The sequence below is a fragment of the Pristis pectinata genome, chromosome 30 (genome assembly GCF_009764475.1).
Source record: "Pristis pectinata isolate sPriPec2 chromosome 30, sPriPec2.1.pri, whole genome shotgun sequence".
In the NCBI taxonomy this organism is placed as follows: domain Eukaryota; kingdom Metazoa; phylum Chordata; class Chondrichthyes; order Rhinopristiformes; family Pristidae; genus Pristis; species Pristis pectinata.
The window spans coordinates 21,177,745-21,199,136 of NC_067434.1; the positions used below are offsets into that span (position 1 = coordinate 21,177,745).

A 21,392-nucleotide genomic window follows, 5' to 3' on the forward strand; every position below is an offset into this window, starting at 1 on the left:
TCCAGTCTGAGTCTACGGGCTCGTGTTTTTCCTTTTACTCCCTGCTGCAGGAGAACATTTGCTGCCGTTCCCCAATGCACTGGAGCAAAGAAACGAATTATCTCTCCTCTATATTTCAGTGCAGGTGAAGGGTCTCGACCTGAGACGTCGACTGTCCATTCACCTCCATGGATGCTGCCTGACCTACACAAAACACAGCTAAACTGTGTTGAAGACATGGCAGCAAATACCGACACCTGTAGCCTTTGCAAACAGTGACAGCGACCTTAACAGAAAATGGGAATTTACTGCGAGACCAAGTCTGGGTGCATCCAAAGATTGAAGGGGCATTGTAAAGCAGACCAACGTTGGTCACCTTAAGCTGAGACTTAATTTACCAGCAGCAGAGAATTAACAGAGGCTACTAATCTGAAGCAAGGAAAATGCTGGCAGTAAATTTGGAAGAGTTACGAACAAATCACCAACTTTCCAGCTGTCCTCCGGAAGTTACAACTCTCTCGGTGAGTGAGTTCATTTCCTTAGCAACGTTTTGCGTTGTTGGTTGGCATGAGAGTGGATTGAGAAAGCTGACGCCTTGATGCCTCTGCCCCAGAAGGTGACCATCCGCTACGGTCCGTATGAGTCGTGCGGGGTGGTGGACTACAGGACCTCGCGGCTCATCGGGCTCCGGAGTAAGTTGTTTTTTTTTCCCCCAAAATTTACTTTATTCATGAAAATATTTGCAGGAAATACAATACAATTGGTGCATGTCTCTCTTTACATTCATTTTGCCATCAAATCAATACGTTTCCCAGAGTAGGAGAGTGTAACACTAGAGGGCACAGGTTCATGGTGAATGGAAAAGATTTAAAGGGGACCCGAGGGGCAACTTTTTCACACAGAGGGTAGTGGGTCTATGGAACGAGCTGTCAGAGGAAGGGGTAGAGGCGGGTACAATTACAACCTATAAACATTTGGACTGGAACATGGATTGGAAAGGGGTAGAGGGATATGGGCTAAAAGCAGGCAGGTGGGACTGGCTCAGCTAGGCAACTTGGTTATCATGGGTGAGTTGGGCCGAAGGGCCTGTTTCCGTGCTGTATAACTCCATGACACTATTCCATTTAAAATACATCAGGCCTACTCATAGCTCCTCTTTGGAAACCAGCCTCCCCTCCATGGACTCATGTCTATACCTCTCGCTGCCTTGGTGAAGCAGCCAGCATAATGAAAGACCCCACCCACCCGGGTCATTCTCTCTTCTCTCCTCTCCCATCAGGCAGAAGAGACAGGTGCCTGAGGGCACGTACCACCAGGCTTAAGGACAGCTTCTATCCCACTGTGATAAGACTATCGAACAGTTCCCTTATACGATGAGATGGACTCTGACCTCACAATCTACCCTGTTGTGACCTTGCACCTTATTGCACTGCACTTTCTCTGTAGCTGTGACACTTTACTCTGTATTCTGTTATGGTTTTTAGCCTGTACTACCTCAATGCACTGCGTAATGAATTGATCTGTACGAACGGTATACAAGACAAGTTTTTCACTGTACGTCGGTACAAGCGACAATAATAAACCAATACCAATACCTCCATGAAGTGTTAGAACAAGTGCAAAGTGAAACAGAGTCATTTCACCATGAAAGGTACAAGAAATAGTTCTAATGGAAACCATGTGTACTAACTGAAACACTAAGAGCATATCATATCTATTTTTTCAAATATAAAAGCTAGAATAAGTGAGGACAACCTCTGCTAACATTGTTCACTCTCAAAGCATGGCACCTACCTTGGATAACTGAGTTTAGCTTTAACACACAACAGATTTATTGTCTGTTTGAAGTTAAGTTTCCCATTCACAATGCTGAGATTCAAACTCATAAACCTGGGTCAGTGGTCCGGAACTGTTGCTGCTATCATTGCACTCGCCAATGTTGGCAGCAACAGTTCTGGACCCATTCTTATTGAAGGCTACCAGATACTGAAAGGCCTGGATAGTGTGGACGTGGAGAGGATGTTTCCATTAGTAGGAGAGTCTGGGATCTGGGGGGCACAATCTCAAAGTAAAGGGATGTCCCTTTAAAGCTGAGATGAGGAGGAATTTCTTCAGTCAGTGGGTGGTGAATCTGTGGAATTTGTTGCCACAGAGGGCAAGTCATTGGGTGTATCTGAGGCAAAGATTGAGAGGTTCTTGATTGGTAAGGGGTTACAGGGAGAAGGCAGGAGAATAGGGTTGAAAAAAAACTTCCATGATTGAATGACAAGACAGACTTAATGGACTGAATGGCCTTAATCTGCTCCTATATCTTATGGTCTTATGGTTATGGTGTTGTGGACTTTTGTGTGAGATATGAATTTGAATCTAACTATGGTAAGCCGGGAATTTAAAGTCAAGTAATTAAATAAATCCAGAATTTTTCTAAAAACTGCATCTCTGCAACGGTAACCATGAAACTACTGGATTGTTGTATAAACCAGATGATGCTCTTTCGGACAAGGGAATCTGCTGTCCTTGCCAAGTCTGGCCTATATGTGACTCCACAACAATGATGTGTTTGACTTTTAACTGCTCAGTCAAGGGGCAATTGGGGATGAGCAGTAAATGTTGGTACTGCCAGCAACATCCACATCCCATGAATAAATCAATTTTTAAAAGTAACCTCTCGTGGACGAATCTCACAACACTACAGCCAGTGAGAGTGGAGGTGATTGGGCAAGCTCCTTGTCAATTAAACTTGGTGCCCACACTGCTATTCGTGACTGTGAGTGGTTTAATACACATGATTCTAGTAACATTGGAGGCAGTGGGATGGGAGGGTTGTTCCACCAAGAGAGACTAAATAGCTTGGGTCTGTATTTCTTGGAGTTTAGAAGAATAAGGGGTGACCTTATTCAAGCATACAAGATCCTAAGGAGGCTTGACAGGGTCGATGTTGAGATGTTTTCATGAGTGGGAGAGTCTTGAACAAGGGGACATAACTACAAGATAAGGGGCCGGTCATATAAAACTGAGGTATGTAGAAATGTCTTCTCATAGAGGGTGGTGAACCTCTGGAGTTCTCTGCCCCGCTGGGTGGTGGAAGCTGGATCATTAGAAGTTTTTAAAGTGGAGGTGGATAAATATTTTATAGATCGAGGAATAGAGGGGAGAAATGACACAGAGGAGGAGTTGAGGGCAGTGTAGCCACGATTGCATTAAATGGTAAGGCAGGCCTGAAGGGCCTGATGGCCTACTCCTGCTCCTGTTTTCTTGCATTCTTGTGATTTAACTATCCTCACTGCATTTTTCTGAAGAAATTACCCTTTTTATGGGGAGAAGTTGCTGCAATTTCTGTTCTCCTTGACTCTTTAAATAAACTGTTTTTCTGATTTTGCTGAACGTCGTTAGCTGCAAGAGACACACACTCACGCAGACTCACACACACTCACGCAGACTCTCACACACACACACACACACACACAGAAACCCACGCAGACTCACACATACACATACACAGACGCACACACACACACACACACACACACACAGAAACCCACGCAGACTCACACATACACATACACAGACGCACACACATACCGTCCCACCTACACCTTATTGGCTGGTGTGGTTTTGTCAATAAATACCCCAAAATCAAATAATTTGATCAGTCTCCAGGTGGACAGCAGTGTTTGGCAGATTCTATGCTGTTACCAGTGGCAGAAAGATCAATAACTAGACTACACTGTTGGAAGTGCCATCTTTTGGACAAGACAGTAAACCGGAGCCCCATTTACTCTCTTTGGTTGTTGTTAAAGAACCCACAGCAACAGTTAAAAGGAGTGCAGGAAGGGGGGTTCCTCCTGGTGTCCAGAACAATAATCACCCCCAATCAGTACAAATAAAATCGATTATCTGGACATTGTCACAAGACTGTTTATGGAAGCTTACGCTGAATAAGTAGAATGCCAGTTTTCCTACATTGCACCAGTCTTTACTTGCTATAAAGCATTTTGGACATCCTGAAAGGAACATGAATATATGAATTCAATTCTTTCTTTCCAAGGGTCACATATTTAAGGTGATTGGCAAAAGAACCAGAAACAAAATGAGAAAATATTTTATACGTGATGTATTGCTGTGATATAGAATGTACTGCCTGAAAGAATGAGTTGAGGAGATTGGATAGTATCATTCTAAAGAGAATTGGACAAGTGTTTGAAGGTTAAACACTTGGGAACAGGGGAATGGAATGAATTGATTGGTCTCTGAATGAACTGTTAAATGTCCTTCTGTACTAAATCATTTTATAATACAAGTACATGGGATCTTCTCAATCTTGATTGGATTCCAATTGGAGATAATGGTTTTGAGTTGCTCTGTGAGAGAGTGCTGAGGTACAAATGCATATCCTTACACAGGAGACTTGGAAAGTTGGGGGATGTTCAAACAAGAAAGTACAATTCACCCCAGGGATATAATAATTGAAAGTTGTAGTACCTCACTCATGTTCCATAATTTCAATATCAAATCAAAGCTAAAACAGCTGAACTCAACTTGTTGGGTGAAGTAGAAAATAAGTTCTGAAATGAGTTGAGCAAAGATAAAAGTGAGTCAAATGACTCCTTAGAATCTCAGTCTCGTTAATCTGTCACTGGGTTCAATTGCATCGAAATGCTGATGGCTCTGTTGGCACCAATTGAAATAACTTCATCTCAACAGTGAGAAAGTTTGAAGCACAGAGATCTCAAACTACATCACAGATTATCATCATTGTCATACAGATTGCACTCTGTCATTGGAGTCTAATAATAGAGTGATCGTATTAAATCTGGTGGGCTTATTCCTGCTCCATTCTTGTGAAAATCAGCAGATTCTCAGATTTATGCTGAGGAATCTGTCCCCTGAACCAGCACCAGATTAAGTGTGATGTAAGTTCAGTGATTCTCATCATTTCAATGGAGAGGAATGGCTGCAAGGGAGAAAGGTAAGCTAAAGATATCTTGTATATTTTTAATTGATTGAACTAATTTAAGTACAATTACTTATTTATTGTTTTCTAATGTTTTAATTTTATTCATTTTTCAGTTTAGTTCTATTTTGATTTAGTATATGTTTCACTTTAGTAACCTTTGAATGTTTGTGATGATTGCTGATGGCCATAAAAATTCATGCCTTGTGAAAATGTTAATTGTGTCAACCTGAGGTCAAAGTGTTTCTGTGGGATTTATGATCACCAAGTGCTACACTGGAGCAAACAGCAATGCCGATGGGCAAACAGCCAGTGATTTGGAAGATGGAACATCTAACCCAATCTATTCAGTATCACAACTTGTCAAGAGTTTAAATTATTCAAGACATCAACGGTGCTGAGATTGGGAGGGTTGAGAGCTTCAAGTTCCTAGGAGTGAACATCACCAACAGCCTGTCCTGGTCCAATCACATTGACGCCATGACGAAGAAAGCTCACCAGCACCTCTGCTTTCTCAGGAGGCCAAAGAAATTTGGCATGTCCTCTTTGACCCTCACCTATTTTAAAAGATGCACCATAGAAAGCATCCTATCTGGATGCATCATGGCTTGGTATGGCAACTGCTCTGCCCGTGACCGCAAGAAACTGTAGAGAATTGTGGACACAGCTCAGCACATCACAGAAACCAGCCTCCCCTCCATGGATTCTGCCTGCACTTCTCGCTGCCTCATCATCAAAGCAGCCAGCATTATCAAAGATCCCACCCACCCTAGACATTCTCTCTTCTCCCCTGTCCCATCAGATGGAAGATACAAAAGCCTGAAAGCACGCACCACCAGGGTCAAGGACTGTTATAAGACTATTGAAAAGTCCCCTAGTATGATAACTCTTGACCTCACAATCTACCTCGTTATGACCTTGCACCTTATTGTCTACCTGCACTGCACTTTCTCTGTAACTGTAACACTTTATTCTGCAGTCTGTTATTGTTTTACCTTGTACTACCTGATGCACTGTGTAATGAATTGATCTGTACGAACAGTATGCAAGACAAGTTTTTCACTGTACCTTGGTACATGTGACAATAATAAACCACTTTACCAATTTACACAGGTTGTTAGTTCAGAGCACTAACCCTTGGGTTACCATTGCTATTGCACTTACAATGGCAAATAAACTGAGCATTTACAAGAAACAAGTTTTATTTTTTCCAATGTCAGATCTTTTGAATTCGGCATTACAATTTAGGTGCCTTGAATTACTATTTGTACTTACCACCAGAATTGCTCGTGGTCTCATTATTCTGTCCACAAATGATTGTGGGGGTCAAATTCCTGCCGGAAGATCTTTCTAGTAAATGGAGACCCTACAAGTGGAGGGGGGGGGGGGGTGGGGGTGAGGACCAAGGATAGGTGGCATGCTACTCCCAGCCATTGAAATGATATCACAGAGCAAGGACACAGGCCCTTCAGCCCACTCAGTCCATGCCGACCATCAACCACCCATTTCCACTAAGTCTAAACTGATCCCAATGTAATCCCCTTTTAAACCTATTAACTGTATCCAGATTACACCAATCACCTACACACTCGGGGCAATTTACAATGGTCAATTAACATACATGATTCCCTGAAAGTGGAGTCATAGGTGGACTGGGTGGTGAAGAAGGCATTTGGCATGGTGGCCTTCATCAGTCAGGGCATTGAGTGGGAAGTTGGGAGGTTATGTTGTTGTGGAAGATGTTGGTGAGGTCACACTTGGAATACTGTGTTCAGTTTTGGTCACCCTGCTGTAGGAAAGATGTTGGAAACAGTGCAGAAAAGATTTACAAGGATGTTGCCAGAACTCAAGGGACTGAGTTATAAGGAGAGGTTGGACAGGTTAGGACTTTTCTCTTTGGAGCGTAGGAGACTGAGAGGTGATCTTATGGAGGTGTATAAAATCAGGAGGGGCATAGATAGGGTGAATGCGCAGAGTCTTTTTCCCAGGGTTGGGGAATAGAAAGAACTAGAGGGCATAGGTTTAAGGTGAGAGGGGAAAGATTTAATAGGAACTTGATGGGCAATTTCTTTTTACACAGGAGGTAGTATATAAATGGAATGAGCTGCCAGAAGAGGTGGTTGAGGCAGGTACAATAACAACCTTTAAAAGACAGTTGTACATGAATAGGAAAGGTTTAAAAGGATATGGGCCAAATGTGGGCACATGATTCTAGCTTGGATGGGCATCCTGGTTGGCACGGAACAGTTTGTCCGAAGGACCTGTTTCTGTGCTGTAAGACTCTATGACTCTATAACATACTGGCTTGCACATCTTTGGAATACAGGAGGAACCCCACATCGTTACAGGGAGAATGTGCGAATTCAAGATAGATAGCACTGGAGATCAGGGTTGAACCCAGGTACTGGAGTTGTGAGGCAGCTGCGCCATTGTGTCATTGAACCTCTGTTGATCTAATCTGCCACTGGATGTATCTGTGACTCTAGGAAAAGATACTGTTGGAATCCACCAAGGATCCAATGTTGCCATTGATAAATTACAGGATTGATGTCCAATTTATGCAGTACCTTTGATCCTATATAGTCATTAATAGTCTAAAGTGTTCAATATGGTTGGAAATTTTGTTTTTCACCAGTTTTTTGATGGCACAAAAGTTTCCTCTTGGAGAACTAGAAATGATTTGTGGCAAAGACTGCCAAACAAACAGACCATTGTTTTCTTTCCTATTTACCTAAACTAGCACTGAAGATTAGATAGTCAGGTAACAGGATTTTGGCCTTAAGTTTTGTCTTGATCTTATTTAACTTAAAAGTTTTGCTTTTTTGTATTATATATAAACTGTTTGAGAGTGCATTGTTTGTAGTTGGAAGGATGTCCTCAATGAATGAATGGATCTTACTGGATTCCTCTTTTGAAGCAATGCTGGAAGCCAGTGGTCACTCCTGGGCCGAAGAACAATCTCTTGACTGGAACATTGTGGAACTTGTTGTGAGTGGAGCTGTTGTCTTCACATGTAACATAACAGACCTTGATTTTGGTAAGCAATTCAAGAAATCATTTTGGTGCCAGCCCAAAAATAATCACAATGTTTTCCATTTTCAGAAAATTTAAATATTGAGACATCATAATGAGCAATTATTAAGTTAGAAAGTGACTAAACAGCTGTGGCTAAATAGTGCAAATTAGAGGTCACTGAATAATGCAGGTCCTCCACAGCTTACAAGTGCCTGATTTATCTATAGCCCGTACATATGAACAAGTGTTTGGGAGACTGGCAGGATGGATTTGCCAGCTGTTGAGGGGCTGCGGACATCTTCTGCCACGTGGGAACTCAGTTTGTGGCCACATTTCTGACTTGCAAACTGTTTGGGCTATGAACAGTTCACAGGAATGGAACCCTGCCATAGCCTGGGAACAACCTGTGAATGACCTGCTCCATTGCCAAGTTGAAGCTAAATGCAAACTAGAGGAACAGCACCTCATATGCCACCTGGGGAGTCTACAACCTGGCAGCATGAACACTGAATTCTCCAACATCCAGTGAACTGCTCCCCCTCTGTCCCTCTTCTCTCTCCTCCTGATCCACCCAGCCCCCCATCACTCTGTCTCTTTCCCCTCCCCTACCCACTCCATCTGCCCATCACCCCCACACCCCTCCCACTGGGTCCCCTCCCCCACTTCTCCTGTCTGCCCTCCCCACCTCTATTCCAAGCTCCACCTTCCTCTCCTATCAGACTCTTTGTCACTTCCACCCATCAGCTCCCAGCCTCGGTCGCTATTCCCATTTTCCCCTCCCCCATCTGCCTATCACCCCTTTCACCTGGATCCACCCCTTCCCTCCACCTTCTTATGCCGGCGATCTCCCCTCCATCTTTCAGTCCAGATGAAGGGTCTTGACCTGAAATGTCGACTGTTTCATTTCCCTTCACGGATGCTGCCTGACCTGCTGAGTTCCTCCAGCATTTTTTGTGTGTTGCTCCAGATTCCAGCGTCTGCAATCTCTTGTGCCTCCTCTTGTTTGTATGTGCGCCTATTTTCTTCCCTTACGTATTGTAGCTATTGCCCCGCAATTCAAAATGTTAAAATGTAATGCTTTAAGAAATATATATTTTATTTAAGAGTCATTGTCTTTGAAGGAATGATTACATTTATAGCACCAACTTGAATCATTTTATGGCCAATCAGATTTCAGCCGATTCCCAAAATGCTTTACCCTTGTCAATCATGAAACTAGGTTTATAATCGACCATTCTCATCTTCGTGGGGCCTCTCCGAGGGTCTTACTGCCTCAGCATCTTGATATTATAATTGAACCTATCCCAGTAGGCCTCTCTGATGAGACACTCACTGCCTATTGACAGACGGGTTGTAATTTGATGCTGCAACCTTCTAACAATGTTTGGAGAGACAAACACATTTGAGAAAAAGATAAAAGAGATCCATGCCGTTCTCTTCACTGGATAATTTGAATTCTGACGAATCTGATCTCACACAGCTGGTATACCTACCCTGGCATTTCCTCGTGGGACCAATGGGAGCATCTGTTATTGAATCTAATACCACTCTTTCACTTTTATTGTAGTTATTAACAAGTGGAATGTATTCTCTTTTATGTAAAAGAAATAACTAGTCCAAGTTTATCAGCACTCTATCACGGATATACATTTAAGAGTGGTTTCTTTTGAGCATCTCTGTAAAATCTTGACATTTTTTCATTTCTCCTTGGGAAAAAGGGCGTTAGCACGGATTAAGACTGGTTACCACGTAGAAGACAGAGAGTAGGATTAAACTAGTGTAACTAGTAGGGTGTAACTAGTAGAGTACCCCAGGGCAAATTCTTGGCTCAAATAATTTATTATTCATAGTAATGGCCTGGAGGAGGTGGCAAAGTGTAAGGTATCCAATACTAAAATAGATGGGAGAGTATGTTGTGATGAGAATATTTTGGACTCTGCAACAGGATGTAAACAGGTTGAGTGACTGGGTGAAAACTTAGTGAATGGAGTTTAATGTGAGAAAGTGTGAGATCATGCATTTCAGTAAGACGAATCAAAAGGCAGACTGTTGTCTAAATAGAGAGAGATTGCATATGAGTGAAGTACAAAAGAATCTCGGTGTTCCTGTGCATAATATGCAAAAAGTTAACAGGAAAGTGTGGTAAGAGGTTAGGAAAGCCAATGGCATATTGGCCTTTATTTCAAGGGGACTGGAGTCTAGCAATAGAGAGGTATTGTTACAATTGTACTGGGTGTTGGTGAGGCCACAGCTAAAGTACTGTGGAAACACAAGAGAGACTGCGGATGCTGGAAATCTGGATCAATGCACACAAAACGCCGGAGGAACTCAGCAGGTCAGGCAGCATCTATGGAGGGAAATGTTTCGGGCCAAGTCCCTTCATCAGGACTGTTACGCTGCAAAATTCAGGGTATTTAAAAGAAACGTAGGTAATTTTTTTGAAAGATGAGGAAATTGAGGGTTACGGGGAACTGGCACAGAAGGGGACCTGAGGCCTGGGGCAGGTTTGAAGGGCTGAGTGGCCTACTCCTGCTACTGTTTTCTTGTGTCTTTGATGGTTCATGTGCTTTGTCTTTTAAATGGTAACAGCCAACATGTAGGCACGAGCCCCTGTTTGCAGTAACAGTTTGACAAAGCACCAAACACTGATTACACAGTTCACCCACTTCAGAAAAATAAGTCTGAATCTCATCCCGTACTTTTGAGCCCAGGCCACACTATACACAGACACCCTCACTTTTGAAATAATTTACATACGCTGTGACATAGACTGCACATAACAAGTGTACATATATCATTTCACATTACGGGGTGTCACACTCAAAGTGTGGAAGCATCTCGGTGCCAAAGTCAATGCTAATTTTTTTGCAGCAGTCTTTAAAATGATACATCTCAAGACTTGAAAACAATACATCATGAAACAAATTCCTTTGGATCCTCTATCTATTTATTCACAATCACACCACACCGTGGCATAAATCACATTGAAGAGGCCAAGTACGGTCTGTGCACACCAAGAAACTATTTCTTCCTCACCCAGAAGAATTTGCCAGTCACTTTTATGACGGCATTGCCTCCATAGATTCACAGCATGAGAATTCTGCTATGATTAATACACAATTTTTTTATTGTCAGTCAACTAACCTTGAAGTAACAGATGATCTCAGCTGAGTGATTGTCACTCAAATTACTTAACCCGATTGGCGACAGATTTGTCAGCTTCGAGCTGACACAGTGCAGGGATGTACACCAGAGGTCAGTCTCATTAATGAGGGAGGACTGAACTTCTCCCATTTATCTAATTTCCAAGAGCTGCAGGAAATTCCCAAAGGGCACCATTGTTGCAATAACTGGGATCTTTTTGGATATCAGTTCATTCCAAGCCATTATATATGACTTTCTGCTTCATGATTACTCCTGATAATTCAAAGTTTTGTTTTGACAAAGGAAAATAATGAATTAACTATTGAGGTATTGTGCAAAGACAACTCTTTTATACTCAGTCACAGGACGCTGGTACCCTGGTAAGACCAATATTTTATTGCCCTATGCTAAATGCCCATGAATTGAGCAACTTGCTAAGCTATTTCATAAAGCAATTAAAAGCCAGCCAGATTGTTGTAAGCCTGGCACCAGGTTTAGTCTCGAATGGGTGCAGACTGCAGATTTCCTTCCCAAAAGGAGATTACTGAACTAAACAGATGAAAATCTGAACCTCCTGTGGTCGTGTTATCAGCTTTTTTGTTCTAGATTTACTTAATGAACTGAATTCAAATTCCCTGACAGCTATGTTAGAATTTGAACTTGCTTCCCTGAAACACCAGTACAGCATTTTTTAATTCCCAGTCCAATAGCATAAACCATTGAATTACCAGGCCCCCGATTCATCTCATTTAAATGCAGCAGCTTTGAATAAAGAGGAGTCAGTTCTCTAATATTTGCAAGTATATTGACCTGCAGCTTCATTTCTGACCTCCAATTCAATATTTTTTCTAAGCCAGCTTAAATTGCACAAAGATTGTGTTTGTGTGAGGTTTGTCAAATAGTTGAGAAAAAAATACTAAATTCCTGCATGTGAAGAATTGAATTGTTGCATTAATGTAAATTTAGGCTTAATTCGAACCAGTTCCGAAATGGTTTGTATGGATCGTCCTTCTTGAGGAACCAGGACATTGGTTTTGCTCTGCCACCAATAATGCAGTGTCAAAACATGACTGAAAAACAAGTGCATTCTGATCATACCCCTCACTTACTCATGACTTGTGCCATTGGTTTCAATGGGAGGTGGAAATGTAGAAAATAGGAGCAAAAATAAACCATTCAGGCCTGCCTCAACATTCAACACAATCATCGCTGACCATCCACTTCAGTACCCTGTTGCTGCTTCGCCCCCAGTATCCCATGATCTCTCCGCACTGAGAAATATATCTACTTCCTTCTTGAATATATGTAGCAATGTGGCCTCCACTGCCATCTGTAGTGGAGAAATCCACAGGTTGAACATCCTCTGGCTGAAGAAATTTCCTTGATCTTGGTTCTAAATGACATCGGTACAAGTGACAATAATAAACCAATACCAAATAACCTGTATCCTTGGGCTGTAACCCTTGGTTCTTGGCTCCCCAGTCATTGGGAACATCCTCCCAGAATTTGGTCTCTCTGGTCCTGTTAGAATTTTATGGACTTCTATGAGATCCCCTCTCATTCTTGCAAACTAAATGAATGTTGGTCTGATTGACCCAATTTCTCCTTGTATGTCAGTCCTGCCATCCAGGAATCAGCTGATTGCACTCCCTGTGGTGCTATTTTCTCAGGTGTCTGATGACTTTTTACAGGTTCAACAAATGGAGTATATGTGTCCCCTCTGTGGTTCAATGAGAGAGTAACCAAATACAGGTCCCTCCCCAGGTTACAACAGGGTTCTGTTCCTGAGAACTGTTCATGACCTAACCAGTTTGCAAGTGGGAAATGCAGCCACCTGAAATATATTGAAATAAAATCCTGGGCCAACCAAGGGCAGGGTGCAGTTAAACTAGGGTGTTTAACTCAACATTCAGATATTGCCGCAAACCAAGCTCCCACACAGCAGGAACAGAACCCTGTTGTAACCTGGGGAGGGACCTGTATTTGCTTACTCTCTTGTTGAACCACAGAGGGAACACATATACTCCATTTCTTCTCTTTCTCTGTTGAACTGGCAAAAAGTCATCAGACACCTGAGAAAATAGCACCACAGGGAGTGCAATCAGCTGATTCCTGGGATGGTAGGATGACGTACATGAAATTGGGTCAATCAGACCAACATTCATTTAGTTGGCAAGAATGAGAGGGGATCTCATAGAAGTCCATAAAATTACAGCAGCCTGCAAATCCAGCCCACCGGTCTCACAACCGCTTGTTCATATGTGCAGGCTATACACAAGTCAGGTGCTCATAACCTGCAGAGGACCTGTAGGTTATCGAACACAGGCTTCCTCATTTTCTATTTATAAGTATTATTTGATTCAGTTTAATTTTATACAGATTTTGACTTACGCATAATAAAAGTAATATTCATTACCTGTAGTCTTGTTTCAATCCTGCTAATTAGAAAATATGTTTCATATATTATTGGAGGAATCTATCCAAAATTACTTAAAGTGAAAATTGTTGGAAATCTATTGACTGAGTTCACATATTTATTTTTAGGTGGCGATGGGAAACTGGACCCACTTTGCAAGGAGGCAGTGAAAGCTGTAAGGACAGCCTATTGACCAGTCTCACTGAGAGATGAAACACGGCTTCTCGGCATTTCACAGGCTGTTCTCATTTCTGCTAAACGACATAGGCTCCTCTCTGGGGATTATCAGCATCTCGAAGCCGAGCTTAATTTAATAGCACTGTGTTTTATTCTTTAGTCATTTTAATAGCATTAAGTAAAGTCATTTCATCCATATGAAATGGTCGCATTATTCCTGTTCACAAAGTACTAGACTCTCTGGCTGTAACAACACCTTGTGCTTACACAAAATAACAAATGATGCTGGGGATATGGAACTGGATGAAACATCAGTGGAGAAAGTTAGCATTCCAACTACGCGTTTACCTTTCAAGTTATATAACTTTTAATATAGCAAGATACCTAAAAAAAGTTGACACCAAGACATAGTAAAATGATGACCAGTAGGTTTATCAAAGAAGTGGGTTACAGGAAGCATCTTTAAGGAGGAGGGATTCCCAGATTTAGGGCAAAGTAACTGAAGGCACATCAGCCATCATTTGGAACAATATGTGATTGATAGTGTGGAAGGGAAAACATGAAGGTGTTGTCAATGAAGTGAAATAGCTTTGACAGGCTGGGAACATGAGCTGAGCTCGCTGCAGATCTCAGCCCTCCTGTGGGTATCTGTATTATGAAACATCTGCATGGAGGGCGAGAAAATTTGCTTTGACTTTAGAAAACTGAAGAGTTGAAGCCCTGGAGCTCACAAACAAAGACAGTTCCACTGGGGTCCTTGTGTTGGATTCAGAAGGAGACATTACACGGTTAAGTTGCTCATAAGGTAACAAAAGCTAAGTTCATGGTAGGGCAGATCCAGACCCAACGGAATAATTAACTGGAGTTCAAAATGGAAAAAAGAAGACTGCAAGTTTAAACCAGAAGTCAGCTGTGGTAAGAACGGCAATGTTGGGTTCTGGCTGTGCAATGGCCACGTTACTGGATCGGTGGTTCACCGGTTTGTATTGTTAAAATGGGATGCTGAAAACTATTTAATCTCATGCCAGAAATAAAAAAAAGTGCTGGAAATACTCAGCAGGTCAGGCAGCATGTGCGGAGAGAGAAACAGAGTTGACGTTTTAGCTCTGGATCCCTTCTTCAGAACTGAGAAAGAGAGAAAACAAGTTAGTTTTAAGTTGAAGAGGTGACGGAGAGGGATGGACAGGACAAAGGGAATATCACTGATATTGTGAAACTGGGTTTGCTGTGACAATGGGCAGTTCTTTTCTTAAATTTCTCATATATTCTTATGATATAGGAGACCATTTGGCCCATTAAGTCAATGCCAGCTCTCAGAGTATTCCCATATCCCCCACATTTCCCTGTAACCTAATGAAGCCACCTGTTTGATAGATTAATCAGGGCAGTTAGAGAGAGAGAGCGAAGACAAAGGGACTTGTAAAGGCTGTGAAATGCAGGTCCGAGCTGTAAGAAATTACCATCAGATCAGGCAGTGTCAGTTCAGAGAGAATATCTGAGTCAATATTAAAGATGCATACCTACAGCAGACAGGCTGGTTCTAATGCTGACAGGGAAAGAGATTTACCTGAAATTTTTGGATTCAATACTGGGTCCAGAAGGCTGCAATATGTTCGGACAGTAGGTGAAGTGCTGTTCCTCAGGTTTATACTAGACCTGGTTATGACAGTGTAGGAGGCCACAGGTAGATAGGTCAGAGTGGGATAAGGTGGAGAATTAAAGTAACCAGCAACTGGAAGCTATGGTCACACCGATAGACTAAACATAGCTACTCCATAAAGCAGTCACCCAATATTTGTTTGGTGTCCCCAGTGTAGAGAAGCACGGTAGCGCAGCGGGTAGCGTAACGCTATTACAGCGCCAGTGATCAGGGTTCAATTCCTGCCACCGTCTGTAAGGAGTTTGTACGTTCTCCCTGTGACTGTGTGGGTCTCCTCCAGGTGATCCGGTTTCCTCCCACATTCCAAAGACATATGGGTTAGTAGGTTAACATGGGTGTAATTGGGTGGCGCGGGCTCGTTGGGCCAGAAGGGACTGTTACCGAGCTATATAAAGTTTAAAAGATCACAATGGTGAGAAGCAAATACAGTGCCCTCATAGACCCATAATATTATCCAGCACAGAAACAGGCCCTTCGCCCAACTCATTCATGCCAACCAAGAGACTGCATTGGTAAAGAAGCCTGACTCCATTCTGGACATAGTATTCCATTTGATAGGCACCCCATCCATTCACTCACTCCACCACCGATGCACAGTAGCAGCAGTGTGTACCATCTACAGGATGCACTGCAGCAACTCACCAAGACTCCTCCTTCCAAAACCACCACCTCTCCCAGCTAGAAGGACAAGGGCAGCAAAAGCCCGGGGAACACCACCCCCTGGAAGTTGCCCTCCAAGCCACACCCCATCCTGACTTGGAAATATATCGCCGCTCCTTCACCGTCGCTGGGGTCAAGATCCTGGAACTCCCTCCCCAACAGCACTGTGGATACACCCACACCTCAAGGACTGCAGCAGTTGAAGAAGGCAGCTCACCACCACCCTCTCAAGGGCAATTAGGGACAAGCAGTTAAATGCTGGCTCAGCCCGCGAAGCCCACAGCCCTTGAATGAATAATAAAAAGCGCAAACAAATTGCTGCTTCACCTGAAAGCATTATTTGGGTCTATGAACGGTGGGAGAGGATGAGGTAAAAAAGCTGGTGTTGCATCTCCAGTGGTTACACGGGAAAGTGTCGTGAGAAGGTGAGTGCTTGTTGGAGAGAAGAATGGACCCAGGCATCATGAAAGTGGTGGGACCTTTGGAATAATGAAAGGGGACGGGAGGGGAAGACATGTCCAGCAGCAGAATTTTGTTAAGGTGGTGGATAAACACCCCTAATTACCTCACATCAGATCCATACAGTCACAACTCTCCCCACTATCGAGGACATCTTCAAGAGGTGGTGCCTCAAGAAGGCGGCATCCATCACCAAGGACCCTCACCACCCGGGACATGCCCTCTTCACGTTACTACCATCAGGGAGGAGGTACAGGAGCCTGAAGACCCACACTCAATGATTCAGGAACAGCTTCTTCCCCTCCGCCATCAGATTTCTGAACGGTCCATGAACCCATGAACACTACCTCGTTATTCCTCTTTTGCACTATTTATTTATTTTTGTAGCTTATAGTAATTTTTATGTCTTGCACTGTACTGCTGCCGCAAAACAACAAATTTCACATCATATGTCAGTGATAATAAACCTGATTCTGATTCTGAAATATATATACTTATGTTAAGACCTGTTCTATGGGAAATTTACAGCACCAATTCACCTACCAGCCCATCTTTGAAATGCAGGAGGGAACCAGAGCGTGCAGGGGAAACTGTCACTGTCACAGGGAGAATGTGCAAACTCCACATAAACAGCACCAGAGGTCAGGATTGAACCTGTGTCACTAGAACTCTGAGGCAGCAGCATTAACTGCAGTGACACTGTTCACCTGAAAATAATTTATTAACTTAATACCACAGGATTTAATATATTAATTCCTGGTAATTATTTCAAAAAGCTCACTCTTGCTTGATGCTCTTCTCAACCCACAGAGCAATTAATTCAGCCCCCTCTACCTCACTCAGACCTCACAGCCAACGAGTATGCTGTGATGTCTCAGGAAGGCGACATCCATCATCAGGGACCCCCACCATCCAGGCCATGCCCCCTTCTCGATGCTGCCATCAGGCAGGAGGTACAGGAACCTGAAGACCCACACCTCAAGATTCAACAACAGCTTCTTCCCCACTGCCGTCAGGTTCTTGAAATGGCCTGAAGAATCCTAACACTACATTGGACTATATTTCCCTCAACTTACATTAATGTCGTTATGTTACTTTTGTTTATTTTGTCATGTAAGTTATGTATAATTTATCTTAAATTGATGTAATTTATGTTTGTCCTGTCTGTAATGCATTGTGCTGCTGCTGCAAAAAGCTAATTTTCATGGTAGTTATTATACTTTATGTATGCCCATGACAATAAACTTGAACCTGAATTTTGCCCGTAAAATAGACAGGCCTAGGAAACCTCCAGATTCAATGGGATCATGCATACCCCACCAGATCTTTCCTCTGAATCAGAAAGTAATGGATTCAAACCACACTCCAAAGGCTTGAGCACAGAAATCTAGGCTGATATCCTCAAGCAGTATTGAGTTAATCCTACAGTCTACATCTACCAAGGCTCTGAATAACTTTCAAGGGGATGTAAAAGAAGCCGTAACACAATTGGCTGGGAAGTTTAGAGGCTGCAGCCAAATTAAAAAAGACTTCCCCATCTCAGTCAGTGTGTTTTTCTGTAAGTAATGGCATGAAGTAAAATCCAGTACTCGATTTCATGGTGGAGAGAGTTCTGGTTCCATCAGGTATCCAAACATAAAATTGCATTTAACTAGATTGCTGCATCCAACAGAATATAGTTTTGTGTTGTGCTGGAAATAACACATATTAATTCACTGTAAGTACTGAAGGAGTGACGGCAGATGCACCAAAGAATACATTGGAGATTAATCTTGGCTCAGGGTATTGTGTACCATAAAGATCAAGCAGTGCAGATGGTCATAAGCCCACCCTGAAAGGACTTTATCACGTTTTCCCTGGTGTCAGTGGTACTCCCAGTACTCTGATTTGTAAGTAGTCATTCCAACATCAATAATACACTGTTGAAATTAGATTGACAAACTCTGATGAAATACGGCAGGACCTCAAATGCCAATTATGGAGTATTGTTATCAATTATGGAATAGTCTATCAAAAGGTAATCAACAGAAGAACTGCACTGATGCACATAACCATTTGGTATTTAGCAACCTGCTGCAGGGTTGGTCCCTCACATATAAATTAGCTCCCACGAAAGGATGTTCTGCAAGGCTTATAAAATCTAGATTCAGCTGTTATGGTAAGGAGACTAAATGTACATGAACTTCTTTCATGGATAAGAACTTGAGCTTTGTTGTATTATAGTAAGTACAAAAGTTGACTCTGCTTTAGCTACACCTGAAATATATTAAAACCTTCCAGGCAAATTACCCGAGATATTTGGTTGGACATATTGTGTTATATCACTGTCTTGATTCTTCCCACGTATGAGGATGATTAGCTGATAAATTCTAATTCTTGCCATTTACTTTCAACTACTTTCAGATGGATTTGTAATTCAGAAGTATGGTTTCATTATAAAATAATGAAAATAAATTTCAAATTCACCTCTCCTATAAAGTAATGAATCAGTATAGGTGAACAAATACCCAAGAAGCATATTAATTCCCTTTGCCACTGGTTAAATTGAATAGTCTAAGTTCCACTATTAGAATAATTTGAATTTTGCTAGAGTAGGTGGAGATCCTTGCATCTATGTTTACTCCTTTCCCATAATGGATAAAGAATGACTGAAGCTTCTTCAGACATTGAAAAATAACAAGAGGGCCTTGACTTGTAAATTTTATAGCCTTCAGTGTACGCACCTGACCATCCATCAACCTGGTTTGAAGTCATTAAGCCTGTGTAGACGATCTGAGGGAGCTCTCATCCCATCTCCCACTTGTGCTCCACATATCATGATACTATTCACTTCTATTGCTGCTTTGGTAACAGGCTGAAAGTTCAGACTTTAAGCAAAGGGGTCAAAGTGAACGAATATTTTAGTTTCTGCCTTTTTGCATATGACCCCAGAGTGAAAGGAAACCACTGGTAACCAGAATTTGGCTGTCATTGTGCAGTCAAGAACATAAGAACATAAGAAATAGGAGCAGGAGGAGGCCATCTGGCCCGTTGAGCCTGCTCCACCATTCAATAAGATCATGGCTGATCTGGCCACGGATTCAGATCCACCTACCTGCCTTTTCCCCATAACCCTTAATTCCCCTACTATGCAAAAATCGATCTAACTGTGTCATAAATACTGTATATTTAATGAGGTAGCCTCTACTGCTTCCCTGGGCAGAGAATTCCACAGATTCACTACTCTCTAGGAAAAGCAGTTTCTCCTCATCTCCTAAATCTACTCCCCTGAATCTTGAAGCTATGTCTCCTAGTTCTAGTCTCACTTACCAGTGGAAGCAACCTTCCTGCCTCTATCTTATCTGTCCCTTTCATAATTTTATATGTTTCTATAAGATCCCCTCTCATTCTTCTGAATTCCAGCGGGTATAGTCCCAGGTGACTCAATATCTCCTCATAAGCTAACCCCCTCATCTCTGGAATCAACCTGGTGAACTTCCTCTGCACCACCTCCAAAGTCAGTATATCTTTTCTCAAGTAAGGAGACCAGAACTGCACGCAGTACTCCAGGTGCCGCCTCACCAGTACCCTGTACAGTCGCAGCATCACCTCCCTGCTCTTAAATTCAATCCCTCCAGCAATGAAGGCCAACATTCCGTTTGCCTTCTTGATAACCTGTTGCACCTGCAAACCAACCTTTTGCGATTCATGCACAAGCACTCCCAAGTCCCTCTGCACAACAGCATGCTGCAATCTTTCACCATTTAAATAATAATATGACCTTCTATTTTTCCTTCGCATTTACCAACATTGTACTCCATCTGCCAGACGCTTGCCCGCTCACTTAACCTATCTCTATCTCAGGCCACACATAATGATTCAGTCAGGTGTTTGCCATTGTGGAGATGACTAACAGGGAATTACAACGTCAGTTGAAGAAGTCGCAAAATAATCTAAGCTGTCTTGCTCTCAACAGCTTGGGTTTGGATGGTCCACGAGTTTCACAACTGAGAGATATTCTGGTTGGCAAGGTGAGGCATATTACTATTGGGGAATGAAACACCAGACTTCGGGTATCCAGTGTCAGAATCCAATATCCCCAGGTCAAGTTAGTTTTATGTGATAGAGCAATCTAAATTCTGAGATCAATTTCACTGTGTCATGTTTTTTGAGGGGTTGCACTACCCTGTGAATAGGACTGGAAAAGGAACTGCTCACCAAGTGGTAAATTTTCTTTATCACCTTAAGTAATTGCATTTGTATTCAGTACTACACACAAAGTGTATGATACAGTGATGTTGACTTAGAGAGTCATTTTAAAGAGTTTATAGAACCAGATATCAAATTTTAGCCAATATGGTACTCTACCACCTTCAATTCTATCCCTCAAACAAGTTACATTCCAGAACCAGAAATCAGTTGGTGTTGAGAATGAGATTAAATTCAGAGGGAAAAAAAGAATTCTATATAAGTTATGTATGCTAATTTAAGTTTATGTTAATTTATGTTTGTCCTCATCTTGTAAAGTACTATGCTGTTGCTGCAAAAAGATGGCATTTGTACCCTGTGTATGTATGCCTATGACAATAAGCTTGAACTTGAACTTTGAGACAATTGAAATATTGGCTCAAGTAGGAGCTGGAGCTCAGCTGTGAGGAATAGAAAGGGTAGGAACCCAACCCATATAAATCCATGTACAACAATGATCAATTAGTGACATATTAAAATGTAACTTACACAATACATTTGGAGTTACATTAACAATTTTTAACGAATACACATCAATCTGACAGATTTCATGTTTGAAGTGTTTCTTCTTGAAAAATTATAAAGCTGAGGAAGGACTTTGTGAAGAAAACTGCAATTACAGTATGTGAGAGGTGTGATTTGGGCCAAACCACAACCTCCAAAATGGTCCTGCATTGAAATTCAGAATTTTAAGATTTTAC

The 21,392-nt window shown here is 42.2% G+C and overlaps 1 protein-coding gene across 1 annotated transcript; it reads left to right on the forward strand.

Moving 5' to 3' along the window:
• The first annotated feature begins 565 nt into the window (after positions 1 to 565).
• Positions 566 to 13,801, forward strand: c30h10orf53 (chromosome 30 C10orf53 homolog). Its single transcript, XM_052041664.1, has 3 exons — positions 566 to 671; positions 7,851 to 7,970; positions 13,637 to 13,801. The coding sequence occupies exons 1-3, from the start codon at positions 578 to 580 to the stop codon at positions 13,699 to 13,701; spliced, it is 279 nt and encodes a 92-aa protein (XP_051897624.1). The 5' UTR covers positions 566 to 577; the 3' UTR covers positions 13,702 to 13,801.
• Positions 13,802 to 21,392: the final 7,591 nt, after the last annotated feature.